Raw genomic sequence first — 21,259 nt, forward strand, 5'->3', positions numbered from 1 at the left:
AGACAGACTGACGAGATTCACTGCTGAGGGGAGCAGCGGGCGGCAGGAGAGGTCTGCGTGCCATGTGGGACCCTCGCCCGGTGGCCGGGGATCGAACCTGCACTGCAGAGGCTGCGGGCAGCTTCAGAGCCCAGCGCTCAACTGCTGCGCCACCAGGGGTGGCCCTCTCTCTCCTTCTCTTAATAAACCTGTCCTTTTAAATGTAAAAACAAGGTGTTCTCCTCTCAATCCCTTCGCTTTGATTATTTCCAAAGCATTCCAGCTATTTTTTTCTATCTATACAAACACTAGTATCTCTAAAGTATTTTTAATTGTTGAAAAGCGCAAATGACATTTTACTAAATTGTGCACTATATATATATATATTAAATGTACAATATATAAAGATAGTCATATCATTTGCTTTTTTCCCCAGTTATTCTGCAGCAGCTCATAGAGGACTGAGTTTTTTCTTTTCTAACATGAAGGGGAACTCACTATAGGAAATATCATAATGAACTTCGCTTTGTACAATGTTTCTGTACATCAATACAGATAATATCACAGATGTAGAGAATAATAAATCAAAGATTAGAATTCTTGGCCAAAGAGTAGGTACATTTAAAAATTTGAGACATTGCCAAAGAGCCCTCCAGCAAGATCCTGGCCAAGTAGCTTTCCACAAGCATTATGTGAGAGCTTGTAGATATGATAAACATGTTTTGAAACACATTCCAAATTTTATCCCCAGCCTACGCCTCCCTCCTAAACTCTAGACTTGACGCCCATCTTGCACTTGACGCCTCGTATCTGAAAGCACTTCAGACTTAATGTGCCCAACTCAGAACACCAGTTCCTCCTCGGCCTTCCCGTTTCAGTTACTGGGGACTCCCTCCTTCTACTGGCCAAAAATGGACTCTTCTCTTTCTCTCAACGCCCCACCAGCAAATCCTACCGGCTCTGCCATCAAAACGTACCTGGCCTACCATTTCTCAGGACCTTTACTACTCTTGTTGCAGAAATAAATTCTAGCCTTTTACCCAGGCAAGGGCAGAACAAGTGGTACGTCAGGAATGGTGAGGTCAGGAGAAGTTTCTTTACTCCTGCATGAGGGCTCAGACCTGGGTAGCCCCATAAGGTCTGAGCACCCATCTAGAGACAAAGGGTGTCTTATACATAACCACCTTACATTGATAACATCGGTCAGTGAGCACAAATATTCTTGACAAAAGGGGGAAAGATGCAGGTATCCAAGGATGGCCTGGGAGCTCAATCAGCCTGGCTGGTTGTTCGAATTTATTAAAATGTCACCTCCTTTAGATAGAATTTATTAAAATGTCACCTCCTTATTAAGGAAGCAAACTTGTCATTTACACTTACTTTGCATTATTTACTGCACCAGGCCTGTGACTCTTTAGCAGAAAACAGGAAAGATTTGCTTAGCAGTTCCCTTTCACTCTCACCTGAATTATTTCAAGAGCCTCCTCACTGGGCTGGCTGCCTCGACTGTTGTCTCTATGATACTTCTCCTTCCAGCAGCCAGAGTGATTCTTTAAAAAGGTGAGTCAGATCATGTGTCTCCTCGGCTTGAAATCTTCCAATTGTTCCTCGTGTCTCCTACAGTGGATGCCCTTCAATGGCTCAACACTTGGTCCCCATTACTTCTCTGTCCTCCCCCACTGTCCCTCTCGCTCCCTCTCCCTCCTCCAGCCCCACTAGCCTCCTTGCTGGTCTCCCAACACACCTGCAATTTTCCTGCCTCAAGGCCATGATATGGCCTGTCCCCCTGCCTTCCCCAGATAGTGCTGAGTGACTTATTGTCTCACCTTCTTTGCTCAAATGCCATTTTCCCCATAATATCCCACCTGACCAACCTACTAAAATCTAAACCCTCCCTCTCCTATTTCTGAATTCCCTTATTTGACTTTTTAAGTTGTCCGTAAACCTAATATCCTAAACAATTCATTTCTTAAGTTTATTAGTGTCTCTTTTCTTTCCATTCAAATTTAAGCTCCACGAAGGCAGAGATTTTGTTCACTGTGTATTTTGTACATGGATGATTCCCAAGTCTCTAGAACAGTGCCTGGTGCTCAGTAGGTGCTCAACAAATATTTGTTGAATAAATAAAGTAGCAGAACAGTTTTCAAACTGGAGTTTCAGTGTCTTCTTCAGCTCACATAACACTTAAGTGTGTCTCCTCCCTCAGATGGGCTGGAATGGGGCTCCTCCCTCAGACAGGGCCTGGGGGCCGGTCTCCTGACTGTTCCTCACACAGAGCACTTGTCTCTGCACTCAGGGTGGGTAGGGTGTGGGTGACCATAGGGACTTAGTCTACAGTGAAATAAACATCACAGTTAGATTCACAAATGAATATGTAATAACATTCCACAAATATAATTACGGGAAATTAACCCCAAATTATTCCATGCTGCCCTGGGATTACCAGTGGTTTCAGAAACTTTGTGGTTGAGCCATCCCAGATCCCCGCAAGGTCAATCGCGGCTTCCTGGCATGAGCTGAGGACCCGCAGTTGGCCACAGCTGCTCCTTGGCAGAAGCAGCCTTCACTTCACCTCCTGATGCATATGGACCTGGGGCCAGCACTGTGCAGGGAGCTCAGCTGGGTTTTCCCAGCACTCTCAAGCACTGGGGGGCATCAGCGCCTTGGGCTTGGCTCTGCAATCACCACGAGGGTAGAGGGGACCAGGTGGGGGACGACTTTGGAGAGCAAGGAATCCAGCACGTGTCTGTCCACTAGGCACTTATTTGTACCAGGCAGGCAATGTGTTATTTCAGTTAGAGGACTGACCAGGGCTGGGCCACAGAATACCCTGGGAGGTGAGGACAGAGGAGGCAGAATCTAGTAACTTTGTGGTTTGGTACAAAGGCTCTCACTGGGCCCCCCAAGAATTACAGTCATACAGGCTTAGATCCAGCAGAAGAGAGCAGAGTGCCTCCCTGTCTGTGAGAGGGAGCAGCAGGCAGCAGGGAGAGGAGGGAACTGGAGCGTGGCTGACCCCCAGGTCAGAGCAGCAGCCTGGTTTTTCTGAACAGGGTGTGGCCCAGCCCTCTTTTCTGGCAGAACCTGATTGCATATGCCAGCTCTGAGTCAACCGTGCCCATCCTGTCCAACAACCCCAAACCATGGAGGAGGCTTCAGCAGCTTTGCCTGGGCCACAGGCAAGAAGGGGTCCTGGGCAGGATAGGTCTGGGGTGTGCAGAGGAAAAGCTGGCTGCAACCCCCACCAGGGGCACCAGGGCAGAGGGAGAGGCAACTGTTCCGGATAATGCCCTGGTTTGGGACCTGGGACTTGGGGCTGGGAGGTGATGTGAATAAATAGGAATGATGTTTGTCATGAAGCCAAGTCAACTGCTGGTGTCAGAATTTCGTATGTCTCTGGCTGGGAGGAGGAGCAAGGCTCGAGGAGGATCTGATTTGCTGCAGAGAGAGCTATTGGGTCCACCTTGTGGGCCCTCTGGGGGCTCTCTCATACCCAGAGCCCAGCTCTCCCAAGGGGTTCTCCCAAAGGGCGAGGGGCAGCAGGACTTCCTTTGGGGTTAGAAACTTCCCAGCAAGAGAAGGGGATTCCCTGCACAGCCCAAGATCCTGGCGTTCTTTTCCGTCCCCATTTGTGTCTACGAGCCCATTTTGCAGAAGGGTAAGCAAATTATGCCGGGATGCCGGACAGGAGGCCTGAATGCCCTGCTCCCCTCAGCAGCAGTCGGGCTGGCGTCTGACTTCTCAGTCCCTTCCCCGGGCATGACGCCGGATTCTTTCGGGCATCGCCCCAACCCCTGCAAGACGCCCACAGGCAGGGTGTGTGGCCGGGCCCGCGGTAATGACAGGGCCCCGGGCCGGTGGGTGGCGGTGGTGGAGGAAACGCGAGGGCTCCTGCTATTTCTGGCCAGGGCGCGCCACCGACCGAAGCTGGGGTTGGCTGAGCTTCCCGGCCCCCTCCTCGGCCCTCCCCGCGGGTCCCCAAGAGGGGGCGGGGAGAGGTTCGGGTTGGCGAGCCCGAGGGGCGGGGGCGCAGGGGGCGGGAGGCGGGGCGGTGTCCCCCGCCCCCCTCCAGCCTCCTCCCACCGCCGTCTCTCCCAGCGGGTCAATCACACCCAGCTGCACCCGCGGCCACCCGCGCTGCCGCCCCGCACGTGAGCCCCGCGGTGCCCCGTCCCGCAGCGCCGCGCGCCAGGCATGGACTCGGGCCGGGACTTTCTGACCCTGCACGGTGAGTGCCCCGCGGCGCGCGGGGAGCCCCTCCTCGGGCCGCCCCTGGGGGAGCCGCTCCGGACCTGGCCCGGGGACCTCCAGCTCCTCCGGCGGCCCCCCGCCCCTCGCCAGGCCCGCGCCTCTGTCCCTCCGTCGCGCCGGGGAAATCTGGGTCCTCGGCTCCCGTGGGGGGCTGCAAGGCGCGGTCCTGGGCGTTTCCAGGCGTGTCCCCCGGATCCCACCTGGGGGGAGGGGACGGATTCAGGTCAGACGACGCCCCTGAAGACACAATCTGACCCCCCTTACTCTGGCCAAGAAGGGCTGGGCTCCGAGGTCCGGAGCGCGCAGAGGGACGAGGAGGGAAGGAACCAGCACCCGCGAGTAAGCAAGTCTCCCACCGCCCGCCCGGCCCGTCTGAAGCGCTTCCCCAAAACCCAGGCGTGCCCGGCCGCGTCGGCGTCGGGCAGCGCGGGCGTGGCGCCGGGAGGTGGGGTGAGGAGGTGCGCGCGCTTGGCCGAGGCCGGATCTTGCGGCTTTAACTTCCCAGCTCGAATCGCTATCACGAAGCCCCCCCAGGCTGAGAGCCGCCCCATTTACGCACCCTCATGGTTAGCCAGGGCCGTTCCTAGCCCCAGCTTCCCTGCTGTCCCTCCTTTGTCCAGCGGAGCCCAGTGTCCTCGGGCTGTATTGCTCTCTGTCCAGGAGAGCGCAGCAGGCTCCCAGCTGCAGGGCTTGGAGGTCTTCTGGCTGGGCAGCGACCCTCAACTAGAGCTCTCTGCTCTAGTCTGGGGATTCCCCCACTCTTAGGGAGGGGGCCTTGTCCCCCCCACCGCCTGCCTCTGCAGACTATCTGGCAGCTCAGCAAACCCTGCCTCTCACAATCACTGCTTCACCATAGCACCGTTTTCTAGTACCCATGGGGCTGGAGAATTTGGTGCCCACCCCCTATCCATCTGAACACTATATGGAGATAATAAACCGGAAAGAGAAAGGCAAAGGCCTCCAGCTAGGGACCCTCTGGAACTCAGGGGCACTCAGATGTTTCTGTCAGCCAGCCTAGTGTTCCCAGTCGGACCGGAGCTGGTCCCCATGGCCCAGAGAAACCTCATTCAGTGCTCAGAGCTGTTACCCTCCCACCAAAAGCCTTGGCTCCTCAAGGCAACCTCCTCCAGCTGAATCATTGGATGCCTGCCCCTTTCAATGCGCCCTTTCTCTCCTCAGGCCAAAGACAGCCCTGGAGCTCCTGCCAAACTGGCCAGAAGGGAGGCTGGGCAGCTCAGAGAGCTACTTTCTCTCATCACCCCTTTGCTAGTGCTGTCTACCCTGCAGACAGCCACCTCTTCCATGCCTGCCTCAAACTCAGACCTCTTTTAGTCACCTCTGGCTCATGTTAGCTGGACTGGGCTCCATGCTCAGGAGACAGTGCCTTTGTCCAGTCTCTCCCTCAGGCAGTTCTGGGATCCCCTCTAGAGGGGAAATGCATGGAGGCTCAGTGAGAGCCTCCCAATCATCTGGCCCATCCTGTTTGAGACCTGCCTCCTAAGTGCCTGACTCTGTCCAGCCCCTTCCTGTGGGGCTGGCAGGAATACTGCAACCCCAAGCTGTTTCCCTAGAGACCTGCCACTTGTAGTGCACCCCCCCAAATTGCTGCCCTTTTGTTTTTGGTCTCCCTGCAAACCAGATGGGGAAGCCAAAATCTATTCAGGAGAATTGGTGGTGAGAGGGGGTTGGTCTCTGTGCCCTATGCTGTTCCAGGTTGTTTACACTGACACTGGCGAATCTGTACCCCTTTTATATTTTGGGTCCCACATCACTGGATGTGTGCTGTAGGACCACTCTATCTAGCTTGGATATTTGGGGGTCTACTGTAGAAAGGCCCCCTCCATTGGCCTGGGGAGCCCACCAAGGTATGAGATGTGCCTTCTGTCCTTGCGCAGATGCATGCAGAGGAGTACAGCACACAGGTCTGGACTCTGGCTACCTGGGTTCAAGTCTTGGCTTTTCATTTCAAACAAATCACTTGACTTCTTTGTGCCTCTGTTTTCTGATCTGTAAAATGGGGAAGAGGAACGCTACCTACTTCATAGGTTTGCTGTGAGAATTGAATGATGTAATACCTGTGAGGCAATTAGAACAGTGCCCAGTACCAGCAGGTGCTATATTCCTGTAGGAGCCCCCCGCCCCGCGCCCTGTGAGGTACCATGCCCTGTGGGTTGTTGTCTACAGTTCTCTGGGAAATGAGGGTGTACCATAAGGAAGTCCCAAGCCAGGAAAGATGTGACCAGAACTGGGCTCAAGAATTAAGGGGCTCCTTCCTGTGCCTGTGAAGTCCTTAAACTAATACTACAGTCCCCCAATTATCTCCCTCAAACCCACTTTTCCTGCTCTCTCCACTCTGGCCAGGCTGGCACTGACTTCTCCAGCAGGTTCGCAAAAGTGCACGAAAAAACATTACTCATTCACTGAACACATCCACGTCCACTAAGTCCTCCTATACCTAATCCTTCCTATCTCATTGTAAGAAGTGGCACTTATGAAAGTGGAAGCTGTAAGAGTGGCCCCATCTTGGACCCAGGAGTCCTGGACTCCAGTCCAAGCTTAGCCTCTACTTACTGTGTCACCCTAAGCAAGTTCCTTTGCATTTCTGGGCCTGTTTTCTCAGCCTTGGGAATACCTATTTCACAGGGGCTTTTCTGAGGATCTAGCACTAGTGGGCATGGTTAAAGAGCCAGGACCAAGAGATAACGGTGCCAGAGCCATTGTAACAAGTTGGGTTGACCTGCTCCTTCCCACGTCATTTATGTTGCAAAGCTGTCTGTCCCTGGAGTTCCAGGCCCACACTACACAGAAAGTGATCCACACTGACTGCTACGGCCGTCAGGTGACGCCGGTGGGCCCGTCCCAGAAGCATATTTTCAAATGCATAAAATATGTAAGAATTCAAAGGAAGTAAATTAAGATGTGACTTTATCCTCAATCCTCCAGTTAAGAACCCTTGTGTGGTTTCTCTAAAACAGAGGCTCCCTTCACACTCTGCTTCCTTCCTCTTCCCAAAGGAAGAACAGTTTGGCTGTGCCCCCACTTCAGCTCATCTACACGAACACATCGCTCATGATTTATTCTCTGTGGTGTGAACGCAGTCAGTCACTCTGAGTTTCAGTTTGTTGTTGCTGTGCTTGTTTTTTTGCTAATAACAAGTTTTTCCAGTGACTCATTGTCAATGAGGCGAATGGAGGAACCATTCAGAGGCCGAGAGTGAGAGAGAGAGGGATGAGTCAGGCTTCTGGGTGGTGGCCTGACCTTGGCACACAGTAGGGGCTCAATAAATAACTGCAGGGTGAATGAAAGGGAAGTTGTAACTTACATGAAAGGATTCTCTGTTCCTCGAGCACACTGGCAGCACAGTTTCGTATAAAGTTGCAGCCCTTCTCATCTATTTATCAAAGCCAGCCTGCCTGAGTAGACTCATTTTAAGATCAGCACTTTTTTTTCAAGTCTCTGTTCGCGTTTGGGACCTTAGGGATTACCCCAGAGAAACTGAGAGAAGGCTAGAGGCTGCCTGAGGCTCAGGAGTGAGGCAACAAGCTGAGCCACAGTGAATTCGTTGAGCAACTGAGGTAAAAACCAGCTCTGTTGTCTGGCTTAGGTTTCCTCCACCGCTGCTCCTCAGCTGCTGCTGGCCCAGCCCCTGGCAGCTGGAATTCTCCACTGAAAGCTCCGCCCCTCGGTCGGACTCCGCCCCCCAAAAGTCGAGGTCCCACCCTTCTCCCCCGGACACCGCCTCTCCAGTGACGCATCCTCCGCGGATTGCCTGGAGGGCCGCCAGCGGGGAGCCCAGCAGGGGCGAGGCTGGGGCGCAGGCGGAGGAGGGAGGGGCCGGGGCGGAGCCAAGCGGGGACAGGAGGCACCAAGCAGAAGGTGGGGCGCTCCAGAGGAGGAGGCAAGTCCAGGACACAGATGGAGGGAGGAGAGATGCTGAGTCTGGGGGTGGTGTGGGCCAAGCCCATAATCCAGGAGGCAAATGGGTGGCAAAAATCAGAGCCCAGAGAGGTGCCCAAGGCCCGCGTCGGCTCCCGGTTGGCTCCCGGGGTTGGCTCTGCCCCCCCCCAACTCTGCCCCACCCCCTCCCCGCTTCTTTCTCTCCGGTTCCGCCCACGAACCTCTCTCTGGGCTCTGATTTTTGCCACCCGTTTGCCCCCTGGACTATGGGCTTGGCCCACTCCGCCCCAGACTCAGCTCCTCTCCTCCCTCCATCTCCTGCGTCCCGGACTTGCCTCCTCCTCTGGAGCGCCCCACCTTCTGGGTGGGGCCTCCTGTCCCCGCTTGGCTCCGCCCCTGCCCCCCCTCCTGCGCCCCGGCCCCGCCCCTGCTCTGCTCCCGGGGCGGCTCTCCTGGCGAGGTCAGCTTCCGTGGATCGCGCCGTCCCGGGCCACTCTTGGCGGGCGACAGGGATTACCTTCCCGGGTGTGATGCAATGTCTGGGGGTCCCGAGCAGGAGCTACTCCAGAAAACGCTACCTGGAGGAGCAGAGCCTCAAGGTGGCGGCACCGTTTGGGCAGAGGCTAGGTAAGGGACGCAGGGGCCACCGAGATCTGCAGAGCCGGGAAGGCAGCTGGGCAGGACGCACAATCTTTGTTCCTGAGCGCCGGGTGCGTCCTGCCTTCTACCTTTGTGTGGACTCCCTTAGTATTTCTGTGAGTGTGTGACCCACTGTGGGGCTGTCTGTGCAAAGGTGGCATGTGGGGTGAGCACTGCCGGGGTTGGCGCTCTCTTCTCCTGGTCCACCTCAGTCCTTCGAAGGCTCCCTGCCTCACCACCCTTAACCCCTCCTGTTCAGGCTGCACGGGATATGTGGCCTGGGGTGCAGCGGGTAGGACTGTGTAATCCAAGACATCTGCGTGGCCCAGCGTGCAAATGTGTGTGCCTGGATATGACAAGTGGGACAGTGGGTGGCCCGGTGGTGACTGCACTCGTGCGGGAGTTGGGGACAGTGTACAGCCATGATGATATATAATGCTGGGTAACCAGATGTGTGACCTTGTGGCACTAGTGTGACAGGTGTGATACAGTGAAGCAGTGCAACCATCTGTGACTGTGACAGCTGTGACAGTGGCTGACCCGGGGGACTGAGTCTGTCATTCTATGACATTGTGTGGGTGTATGTTATGTGGTTGTTCTGATGTTACTCTTTGTGGCAAATGTCCCTGAGCAGTGGCTACAGCCAGTTTCCGAGCACTGACCTGTGGGCCGGCTTCTGAGTCCCGACTCCACCATGTAACTTCCTTGAGCCTCCGTTTCCTCATCTGTAAAATAGGAATAATGACAGTAGCGTTCTCAAAGAGTTGTGGGGGTGTGGGACTAAATACATGGGCCAAGAACAGTCTCTTATTCAGGTATTAACTACCAGTGTTATGGAGGCTGCTACTGTCACGATGAGGATGCCGTGTGGCAGCGTGTGGTGTGGCTCCGTGGCAAACGCTGTGGCTCCTTGTCTCTTCACGGTCGTGTGCGGCAGTGTATGACTGTGGTAGTGTCTATCTGTGTACGGCTGTGGGTCCCAGGCCCAGTGTGTCTTTGTGACACATCACCCAAGGTACCTGGGCAGGACCATTAGCACCCCTGAGCCCCCTAGTCACACATGCAGCACCCCTGCCTTCCTGCCCCCTTGTTGAATGCAGCTCGCCTGGGCCGGCTAGGAAGGCTGCAAGGTCAACCTGGGACCCTGAGCACAGGGCTCCCCCTCTCCCCAGGAGGAAAATGTATGACAGCTGAGTAAGGAGGGTGAGGGGCATCCATAGGCTTTCTGGGTACTAAGGGAACTAGGGTGGGGTGGGGTGGGGTGGGCAGCCCAGAGGTCTCAGAAGCCAAAGGGCCTCAAATGAGGCTCTGTGTTGGAGGTGTGTGCCCAGTGCCACAATGGCCCTCAGATAGGCTATTATCAGGCCCACCTTGGGACTGAGATCTATGTTCGGAAGCCATGCTGGCAGCCAGGGGTCTTATCTCTGCCTGACCTCAGATAGGGTTACAGACTGGCTCCAGGACAGGATAAACATTTCATTTTCTCATGGTGTTTTCCAGATCCAGAGGGTGGGGTTCACTTCAACTTTCCGATCCCCTCCCCATGTTCCCATCTGTGTGTCCAGCTTGGGGTGGGATGTAGGCCAAGAGTAAGGAGATGTCCCACCTTAGCCTCAGAAGGGCCGTGGAATTCCGCAGCAGGCTGGGTGGGTGTCTCCCCTGGCAGCCTGGAAACCCTGTTCCTCAAGTCTTAAGCCCCATATTCACAGCCAGCAGATTAGGACCACCTGCAGGAGTCCTCCTTCTCATTGGCTGCCCCCCCACCCTGGACCTGCAGGGAAATTGCTCACACTAAGGCAGAGGAGTGTCCTGGAAGTGGTGGAGAGACTTGGGACAAAGATGGGGGATGGTCGCATCAGACTGTCACCTCTAAAGAGGCCGAGAGACACCTCCAACCCTGTCCTCACCCAGTGCTGATGGGGAAACAGAGGCACAGAGCGGGAAGGCAGTTACCTAAATTCATAGAGGGATGGGTATAAACAATGGGCTGTGTCCGCACTGGATGCAGAGGACTGGGTGGGGGAGGGCAGAGAGGATGTAGGTGGCTGACGCCTGGGGAAGTGGTTCAGAAGGTTCTATAGGTCCTGTGGGTATAGAAGCCAGCTTGGCTAGTGGGGAAGGGGGAGCATAAATAAAGTGGGAGAAGCTATCAGGATCTGGGGGGGTCTAGGCTCAGAAAAGCCCTTGGGTCTAGGTACAGATCCCTTAGACTGGCCTTGCAGGGTCCCTGATGCCGCCCCTCTGCGGAAACAAAAAGATAAAGACTGCTGCAGGGCCACACAGTTTTGGTTTTAGCTCTGGTGACAGACATGTAGCGAGATGGCCAATTTGTTCTAAACAGGGCTGGCCATGGCTATAGATCTATACAGATGTACCTGTCTCTATATCACATTGATGGACCATTTAGTGGGGGAAGGGTTGTCTCCTTGATCACAGTTGATACAGGGACTGCTCATGGTGGGAGGGGGGGGTCGGGGGCAGCCAGCTCAATGTACTTGGGTCCCTCCTGCATGGGCCTGGTAGGGCAAAGCACATGGTATCTCTGGGACCCCAGGCCTCAGTTCAATATGTCTCTGATTAACAGCAAAAGAGCTGGACAGGCAGCCAGGGGTTTGGTTCTCACTGTGGGGTTCTGCTTTAGCTTCTGAAAGGGCTGCACTGTGCCTTAGGGCTGCTATACTATGAGAGGCCCCAGTTCCAGGACACTCAGAGATGGGGTGAGCAGGGAGGGACAGAGGAATCCCCAGCAGGCCAAACACAGGCTGCAGTCTGTCTCTCCTGGAGGCCAGGATCAGAGGCACACTCAAGCAGGTCCAAGGCAGGGGTGGGGGCAGCAGGGGTAAAGGAGCAGTGGCCACAGCATTGACATCAAGAACTACAATTCTCGTTACCTCAGGGGCTCCCCAGATTCACACATCATCTCATTTAACCTTAGAACTTCCCTTGGACGCGGATGCTATTATTTCCTCAGTTTACAGACAGGAAAGTGGAGGCCCTGAAACATGAAGTCAGTTGCTCAGGTCACATAGCTGCTCAAGAAGGGGACCTGGACCTAGCACCCCTGACTCCAGAGCCACTGGAGGTGGGCAGCTGTTGGGCTGTGTGGTGCTTGGGGGTCCATTTCCATCTGGAGTCCACTCTATCTGCCCCTTTTCTTCCATGCTCTGCCTGCTCTTTTGATCCCAGCTTCCTACAGGTCACTCTGACCCCTAAGAGTAAGACCTTATCTTTCAGAGTCAGGCCATTTCCTAGGGGTCTGATCACCCGGGAACTAGGTGTCCTGGGAATTGCTGCCCATCCTTTGTCCAGTGAGCTGTGAGTGCAGGTCATAGTGTATAAAGTGTGACTTTGAGTGGGCAAGTGTCCTAAGGTTTGCCTGGTCTCAGCAGACAATCAGAGATGACTTCCTGGAGGAGGCAGTGCTCTGGGATCAGACTGGAACATGAGTGGAGGAAGAAGTGAAGAGTGCAGAGGATGGGGCTGGTGAAAAGTGGACGGGCCAGCTTGGGGCAGCGGGGGCAGTGGAGGAGGTGGCATCTTACCAGCTCTGCCTCCTAGGCCTACAGGATGATGAAGACCTCCAGGCACTGCTGAAGGGAAGCCAGCTCCTGAAGGTGAAGTCCAGCTCGTGGCGGAGAGAGCGCTTCTACAAGTTGCAGGAGGACTGCAAGACCATCTGGCAGGAGTCCCGCAAAGTCATGCGGAGCCCAGAGTCCCAGCTATGTGAGTGCCACCTGCTGGGCAGGGGGCAGGGAATGGAAACTGTGTGCAGATGGGAGAACCTACACTGGCTGGGGCTGGCAGTCAATCATGGTTCACAGATAGGGAAATGGAAGCCTGGCCTGGTGGGGCATAGGTCAGTCTAACAGCCAGGCCCACACAGGGGAAGCCAAGACCAGGCTGGGCTGGAGAGGGCAGATGTGGACTGAGGACCACTATGGAGATGCTGTAGCCTTTTAGGGGTAGGACACATACTGTGGCCACTGCAGATGGGGAAAGCAGACTCAGGGTAGGGAGGGAGCTAGACAGTACCCTCTGAGCTCACAGGTAGACACTCAGTTGTGGGAAGGTGGGAGGACTAGAACTCCAGGTGTGGTGAAGCCAAAAGCCAGGCCCAAAGTCCGGGGGCAGATAAGGCCCTTCCGGATAGCAATATCTCTGGGATGTAAAGTGTGGCCACAGGTGACAGCTCCTCCCTGGAGGCTGAGGTGGAACAGGGCTGGGACACACAGAGATAGGCCTTGATTGGACAGCTCCCTCGAGGGCGGGGATCTGAGGACTTGCCAGAAACTTCAGAAAAGATCCAGGAACCCAAGGCTTGCAAATGGAGTGTTCCCTGCAAGGCCTAAGGGAGAAGGTTCTGCTGAATTCTATAAAATGAGAGGTATAACCTTTGCTTGGTGGGAAAATTTAGGCCAATGCCATCCAAAAAAAAATTTCCTGTGTTAATGGAAATGTTCTAAATTGTTGCTGATACATTAGCCACTGACCATCTGTGGCTACTGAGCACTTGAAATGTGGCTAGTGTGACTAAGGAGCTGACTTCTTAATTTTGCTGAATTTTAACTGATTTATATTTAAATTGCCACAGGTGGGTGGTGGTTGCTGTACTGGGCAGAGCACAGAAACCACGGCAACTGGAATTCAAGTTGCCCAGATGCCTGGAAAGCCCTCACCCATTCATATATCTCAATCTGGGGAATTGTGGGAGGGCAGGGTGAGCCCACTGGCAGGTCTGTGGGTAACAAGCCCCAGGTTGGAGGGGGTGACAGGAGAAAGGGGAGGGTCAGCTCACTGAGGGGTGCCCTGTAGGGTGACTTTAACCCAGGAAGGGTCTTCCTGGTGTCGGGACACAAGCTGGACATCTGAGACGGTATAGACTCCAGCCTGTGCCTGTGGAGGAGCAGGGTCAGAGGGAGACAGTTCGGCCTGGCCCCTGGGGATGTGGGCCACGGAAGGTTTCTCAACAGGGCAGGACAGATTAGGAGGGGATGAGCCCACAGAGCTCTCAGAAAGCCCCCTTCAGGCCGGGTCTGGCACACAGCACAGGAGTGACCGGGCCTACCTCTGCCCTGGCACCAGCTAGCCTCCTTCACAGGGCTCTGCCCCATCAGGGTGTTCCTGTTAGACACCGGTGGGGGCAGCACAGTGGAAACAGTACATCTTACAGTCTGAGGCCTGGGAAGCCGCAGAGCCCAGGGCCACAGGCAAGCTTCCCGCTGTGCGTCTAGCCTGGGTGGGTGCAGGCAAGGGGGCAGATGCAGGAGGAGACCTGAGCTGGGGCAGCTGTGAGCACAAGGGCCTGAAGGACATCCAGGCAGGGGACCCAGTGAGAGCCAAGGTGCAGAGGCAAGAAGCAGGAAGGGGCAGGGGCTGCAAGGGTGGCGGATGTGGGAGCAGGGCACCAGGTGTACCGAGGGGAGGAGCGTGGCCTGAAGAAGCGCTCTTCCCAGCCAGAGGCTCTGAGATGGGCCTGTGCTGGGGATTGGCGGCTTCCCTTCTCTGCATGAGCAGTGAGACCACCATCCTCAGCGGCACTCTGCTCGGGGAAATGGAGGCCAGGGGAGGGAGGAGCGGAGCAGAGGCCTCTCCACTTCTCTCTGGCTTTGTGCCCTGTTCCCCAGTCTCCCCTGATCCTGTCAACACTAGGTAACCCTCCCCCCCCTGCGCCTGCTCTGGTTCCCAGAGGCAGTCACAGTATCAGCAGTGAAGGCATCCGGGCTTTCCCTCCGGTAGGGGTGGGGGTGCTGACCCAGGAGCCATGCTCAGCTTCCTGTTTTCAAGACCTGCTTGAGTCAGCTGGTAGGGCCCAGGGGGCTGGGGGCAGAGGGATAGCCCCTGCATTCCAGATGGCCCCGGGTTCACATGCCCACTCCTCCAAGTTGCTGCCCAGGCTACGCTCATGCCACACATGTGGGGCCTGCAGGTGTCTAGAGGGCCCCTCAGCATTTGGGTGCAGGACTCCCCCATTTCTGAGGGTCCTGCCTCACTTTTCTCCCGGGGTTCTCTTCCCTCTCAGCATGGGAACAGCAGGTCCTAAGGGTTCCCACTGAGGCCAGTCTGTCTGTCTCTCCCTGTGCTCTGCCCACCACAGCTGAGCCCCATGTTCTTTCTCCATCTCAGTCTGTCCACCTTCCTCCTTTTTTCTTCCCTTTCCCCTTGTTTGTCCTCCTGCCCTTCTCCTTCCTCTCTGCTCAGGCCTGAGCTCCAGCCCCGGGTCTGTGTCTCTAAGCTGCACACCCCTCCCCGTGGCCTCGGCTGTGTCCAGGGCAGGGATTGACCTTGTGGCTTTCTCTGCCCCTCACCCCACCCCTTGCAGTCACCATCGAGGACATTCAGGATGTGCGGATGGGGCACCGCACAGAGGGCATGGAGAAGTTTGCCCGTGATGTGCCCGAGGACCGCTGCTTCTCCATTGTCTTTAAGGACCAGCGCAACACCTTGGACCTCATCGCCCCGTCGCCTGCTGACGCCCAGCACTGGGTGCGGGGGCTGCGCAAGATCATCGAGCACTCGGGCTCTATGGACCAGCAGCAGAAGCTGCAGCAGTATCCTTCTGGTGGCAGTGGGGTCAGGCCCACCCTATAGAGACCAGCTGCCGTGGTTCCCAGGGCAGCCTGGGTAGGGGAGAGTTGGCTGGGGCCGTCCTAGCAAAATAGCATAGACTGGGAGCCTTAAACAACAGAAATGAACTTTCTCACAGTTCTGGAGGCCAGAAGTCCGAGATCAGGGTGCCGGCGTGGTCAGGTTCTGGAGAGGGCTCTCCTCCTGGCATGTGGACAGCTGCCTTCTCACTGCGTCCTCGTATGGTGGAGAGAGAAGAGTATTACTGCTATGAATATGGGTGTACAAATAATTCTATGAGACCTTGTTTTCAACCTGTTTAGGCATATACCCATGTAGTGCCAGTCATCAACCAGTCATCACTCTCAGGCTCCATCTCATATTTTTTACCAATTTTTAAAATTTTTTTTAAAAATCTCTATGATCTCAGGATCTCTATGATGGAGCAGATGGGTGAAGGAGGAGTCCCGGAGCCCTAGGTGGCTTTTTCAGGCTTTTATTGGGATTCTACCAGGTACACGGCAGGCAGGGGGGCCTGCTTGAGTCAGCTGGTAGGGCCCAGGGTGCTGGGACTCCACCCTGGGAATCCACCCTGGCAGGACTCCCAGCCCCCAGCAAGTCTTCACTCTTTCTGGGCGCTCCGGCCTTCTCTCGTGGCCTCTGCTTCTCTGCTCCTTTCGCTCTCTTGCTCTGCTATTCTGCTGGGGTCCCTTTGATGCCACCCTTATAAGCCCAGTCTCAGCCCAGGTGAATCCCATCTACATCTGCCCACACCCCACTCCAGGTGCCCGCCGTCAGGCATGCATTCAGGACCGCAGGGACCATCATCAATCCTAATAGCGGGAGGGCAGAAAAGCCTGACACTTTACTTTCCCTACAACCCAGAAGCAGAATTATGAGGTCATATGGTATATTCCATTTTCAATTTTTGAGGAACTGCCATTCTGTTGTCCAGTGCAGCTGTACCAGTTTACATTCTCACCAATAGTATGCAAGTATCCAATTTCTCCACATCATCACCAACACTTGTTATGGTTGTAGTTTTGATTGGCATTCCCCTAATGATTAATAATGCTGAGCAGATGCCTTGCAATGTTAACAGTATCACCCTAGGGAGACAGAACAATAGGGGATTTGCTTGTTTACTTTTCTGCCTTTTCTAAATTATCTGTAGTAAACCCTTTTATAGTGAGAAATGTTTTTAAAAACCGGAAAAGGCCCATAAAGAAAAATAAAATAAAAATCTCAATGAATTCAAAGCCAGCTAAGGAAGAAGAGCCTTAATAGGTTGCAGTATTTCCTCCAAAGAGACTGTTATGTGTACAGGTGGTCTCAGTCCACCTGGACTTGACCCTGGGCTTTGAGCTGTGGCTCTAGCTGGGACCTCGGCTACCAGGGCTCTTGGGTTCTTTCCTTACTTCTTATCCAGCTGGATTCGCTCCTGCTTGCGAAAAGCTGACAAAAACAAGGACAATAAGATGAGCTTTAAGGAGCTGCAGAACTTCCTAAAGGAGCTTAACATCCAGGTGGACGACAGCTATGCCCGGAAGATCTTCAGGGTGAGGCGGGAAGCGAGGGCAGGCTGTGTGACAGTGGGTCTTTGCCCCTAGCCTAGGGTCAGCTCTGAGCCCTGCCCACCTGGCCTTGCAGGAATGTGACCACTCCCAGACAGACTCCCTGGAGGATGAGGAGATTGAGACCTTCTACAAGATGCTGACCCAGCGGGAGGAGATTGACCGCACCTTTGCTGAGGCTGCGGGCTCCGGGGAGACCCTGTCGGTGGATCAGTTAGTGAAGTTCCTGCAGCATCAGCAGCGGGAGGAGGATGCAGGGCCCGCGCTGGCCCTCTCCCTCATTGACCGTTATGAGCCCGACGAGAGTGGTGAGGGCCTGGCCAGGGCCAGCGATCTGCAGCCCCAGGGTCACACTGGGCCAGGAGGCCCCTGGGGAGACTGCAGCCAGAGAGAAGGAAGCTGGAGGGAAGGGGATCCCAACCAGCCCCAGGGCTCCTTGTCCGGATTTGCCTGTCCCAAGACAGCAGGCAGATGGGCCACAGGGCTCCAGCATCACGACCCCACTCTGCACCCTCCAGCAAGGGGTTCAGGAAATAGGGAGGAGACTGGAAAAACGGGTATCCCACCCCCTCTTCCTTCTCTGTGCCCATCCTGGGCCCAGCAGTGAAGAAGGACCCCTGTCCTGTAGGGAGCTCCAGTCTGGAGGCACAGAGAAGGAGATGAGGCCTTGCCTTTGGGGGGCCTCACGGGGCAGGGCTTTGCAGAAGAGACCGGGCCTCACTCTGAGGTGGTCACAGTTTGATTGGGAGAGTCACACTTACTGGCCTCTGTGAGATATGTAGGACGAGCTCTGTACGGGACTGGGGGGGGAAGTCGGGGGTAAGGACAGGTGGGGGGAGCGCCTCTTCTCCCAGCGGGGGCAACCGAAGGTCCCCTGGAGGAGTCTGGCCCACAGAAGGCCCTGACCGTCAGCCTCCTCCCTCCCAGCCAAGGCGCAGCGGCAGATGAGCAAGGACGGCTTCCTGATGTACCTGCTGTCAGCCGACGGCAGCGCCTTCAGCCTGGCGCGCCGGCGAGTCTACCAGGACATGAGCCAGCCGCTCAGCCACTACCTGGTGTCGTCCTCGCATAACACCTACCTGACGCAAGACCAGATCGCAGGGCCCAGCAGCACGGAAGCCTACATCCGGTGCGTGGGGCGGGGAGCCTGGGGGCAGGACCCCAGGGGGCTGGTCGGTGGCCACAGGGGCAGGGCTGGCTGGGGGACTAGCTACCAGCCCTGCCCGCAGGGCGCTGTGCAAAGGCTGCCGCTGCCTGGAGCTCGATTGCTGGGACGGGCCCGGCCTGGAGCCGGTCATCTACCACGGCTACACGTTCACCTCCAAGATCCTCCTCTGCGACGTGCTCAGGGCCATCCGGGACTATGCCTTCAAGGTGGGCGCGCTGGGGAAAGGGGTTTGAGAGGAGGATGGTAGGGGTGACCAGCGCCCCTAACCTGCCCTGGGACCTCCAGGCCTCCCCCTACCCCGTCATCCTGTCCCTGGAGAACCACTGCAGCTTGGAGCAGCAGCGCGTGATGGCTCGACACCTGAGCACCATCCTGGGGCCCCTGCTGCTGGACCGGCCCCTGGAGGGAGTCACCACCATCCTGCCTTCCCCAGAGGTGAGCTGGGAAGAGGGGCAGGGGGGCTGGCTGGGAGGGGCTTGACCAGTTGCCTTTCCATCCTTAGCAACTGAAGGGGAAGATCTTGCTGAAGGGGAAGAAGCTGGGAGGGCTCCTACCCCAGGGTGGGGAAGGAGGCCCCGAGGCCACTGTGTCAGACGAGGATGAGGCTGCAGAGATGGAAGATGAGGCAGTGAGGAGCCGAGTGCAGCACAAGCCCAAGGTACCAGGGGGAGCTTCGGGGGGATGGGAATCCACCCTGGGGCCCTGCCTCCCTATCATCACCCATCACCCCCTGGGATATTTGCCTTGTCCCAATTCTCTGTGGCTGCCACTCAGACCCTCTGCTCCCCTCTCTCTGTCTTTCTCTCTCTGTGACTGGGTTTCTGGCTCTCTCAGTGCCCACCTGCCCCAACCTCTGACTCTAACCCGGGCCTCCCCATGGCCCCCAGGAGGACAAGCTCAGGCTAGTGAAGGAGCTCTCGGATATGATTATTTACTGCAAGAGCGTCCATTTTGGGGGCTTTGCCAAACCTGGCACCCCTGGGCAGGCCTTCTATGAGATGGTGTCCTTCTCCGAGAACCAGGCCCTCCGACTGCTCCAAGAATCAGGTGAGCCTGGCCCTGACCAGCTGCGCGGGCCCATGCCAGGCCTGGCCCGCACCCTCCAAACATCACCCCCACGCCAAGCTGTTACCACACAGAGCTAGTGAGGAGAAGCAGCCCAAGAGGCGTCCTCTTCTGACCAACCCACACTCCCGCAGGAAACAGCTTTGTCCACCACAACATCACTCACCTGAGCAGGATCTACCCGGCTGGCTGGAGAACCGACTCCTCCAACTACCATCCCGTGGAAATGTGGAATGGGGGCTGCCAGATAGGTAGGGCTGGCTGCGGCTGGAGTGCCAGGGGCCAGGACCTCTGGGGGCCCAAGCAAGGATTTGTGATCTTAAAAGCTCATAGTTTGGAAATCTTGCCTTGCCAGCAAGTCACGTGTCCGAAATCCCATTGGTGTCACACTAGTCCTTTGAATTCGCACCAGAAATTGAAAGTGAGATTGGTGGGGTGGGTCAGTTAGGGTGGCAGGAGGACAGAAACATTGGAGTGAGGCTGGACCCTGCGTCTCCCTCACTGAGTGACTCCAGGCCTCCGTGCATGCACCGAGCAGGCTGTGTTCTCAGGCCTCCGAGGCCAGCCCACAGCCTGTGTTTGCTCTGTCCTGCTGTAGTGGCCCTGAACTTCCAGACACCTGGGCCAGAGATGGACGTGTATCAGGGCCGCTTCCAGGAAAATGGGTCCTGCGGTTACGTGCTGAAGCCTGCCTTTCTGAGAGACCCCAACTCTACGTTCAACTCACGTTCCCTGGTTAAGGGGTCCTGGTTTAATCCAAAGCAGCTCAAAATCAAGGTATGACCAGCTGTAGGAAGGACAGGTGGCCCTTTATTCGCACCCCCATTCCTCACCCCTTCACTGCCCCCCGCCTTTCCTCAGGTCATCACAGGGCAGCAGCTGCCAAAAGTCAATAAGAGTAAGAATTCAATCGTGGACCCCAAGGTGACGGTGGAGATTCACGGCATGAGCCAGGACACGGCCAGCCGCCAGACTGCCGTCATCACCAATAACGGTACGTGCCGCGCCTCGGCTGGGCCTGGCTGCTGGGCCTGGGGTCCCTGCTGTTGACCTGGTGCCTGCACCCCTAGGTTTCAATCCTCGCTGGGACAAGGAGTTTGAGTTTAAAGTGAATGTGCCCGAGCTGGCGCTTGTGCGCTTCGTGGTGGAGGATTACGACGCCTCCTCCAAGAATGACTTCATTGGCCAGAGCACCATCCCCTTGAGCTGCCTCAAGCAGGGTAAGTCTGTCAAGGGGAGGGGGTGGTCAGGTGCAGGGAGACAGGGCCTGGCATCCCTTAGGCTGTCCCTTGACACATCTTTCCTGAGTGACTGGACCTCTCACCGTGTGCTCCTTCCTGCCTGTCCCCGATAGGCTACCGGCACGTCCACCTCTTGTCCAAGAACGGAGACCAGTACCCATCTGCCACCCTCTTTGTGAAGATGTCCCTCCAGGACTTGCCTCAGGGAGTCTGATGGGAGCTGCCCACAGTGGGTCAGGCTCTCTGTCCCTGTCTGGGGGTCAGACGGGATTGGCTGCTCCTGACCCTTCGCTCAGAGCTGGAAGCCCTGTCCTGCCTTCAGCTCTAACACCCTGTCTGTGCTGCTGCCTCTCTGGGGTCCCCAGAGCCGTCCCAGCCCCGGAGCTGGCCTCAATTCCGTTAGGAACAACACTGCAGCCCTCTCTTCCTCGGGCCAGCCCTAGGTTGACGGTTTTTATAAAAATCTTAACACTAAGCCTTGTGGTTTCTTTACCTGCACATCAGAAACATCCCTGTAAAGTGTGTATATGTGTGTGTGTGTGTGTGTGTGTGCGCATGTATACCCCAAGAGGAACCCCAACATCTCTCTATCTTCTCTGCACTCACACATGAGCAGGGTTTTTTGGACTCTTGGGGAGAAGGGACCAGCAAGAAACAAACCCCTCCATGGAGGAGGGCACAGGGAGCTCAGTCCTTTTCTGGAATGTGGCACCACCACCAGCCCTAGGGGCGTGTTCCCCAAGGTGTACCCACAGCGTGGCCCAGGCTGGGCAGCACACACACCACACCCTGTGAGGGTGACAAGATTTTACTGACAAGTTGGAAGGGGAACCCAAGAGGGGTCCCAGCAGAGGGCCTCCCCCGGGACTTCGGTGTGAGTG

At 56.0% G+C, this 21,259-nt stretch overlaps 1 protein-coding gene across 1 annotated transcript; it reads left to right on the top strand.

Moving 5' to 3' along the window:
• Positions 1-4,173: 4,173 nt before the first annotated feature.
• On the top strand, positions 4,174-20,592 carry PLCD1 (phospholipase C delta 1; the record flags this gene model as incomplete). The annotated part of the gene is made up of 15 exons (XM_084247804.1): positions 4,174-4,207; positions 12,325-12,489; positions 15,086-15,314; positions 16,760-16,889; positions 16,981-17,212; positions 17,832-18,033; positions 18,134-18,278; positions 18,358-18,507; positions 18,575-18,730; positions 18,960-19,119; positions 19,272-19,388; positions 19,736-19,914; positions 19,999-20,131; positions 20,208-20,357; positions 20,492-20,592. The coding sequence occupies 15 exons, from the start codon at positions 4,174-4,176 to the stop codon at positions 20,590-20,592; spliced, it is 2,283 nt and encodes a 760-aa protein (XP_084103930.1).
• Positions 20,593-21,259: the final 667 nt, after the last annotated feature.

This window comes from Talpa europaea (assembly GCF_964194135.1).
Source record: "Talpa europaea genome assembly, chromosome: 11".
NCBI classification, from domain to species: domain Eukaryota; kingdom Metazoa; phylum Chordata; class Mammalia; order Eulipotyphla; family Talpidae; genus Talpa; species Talpa europaea.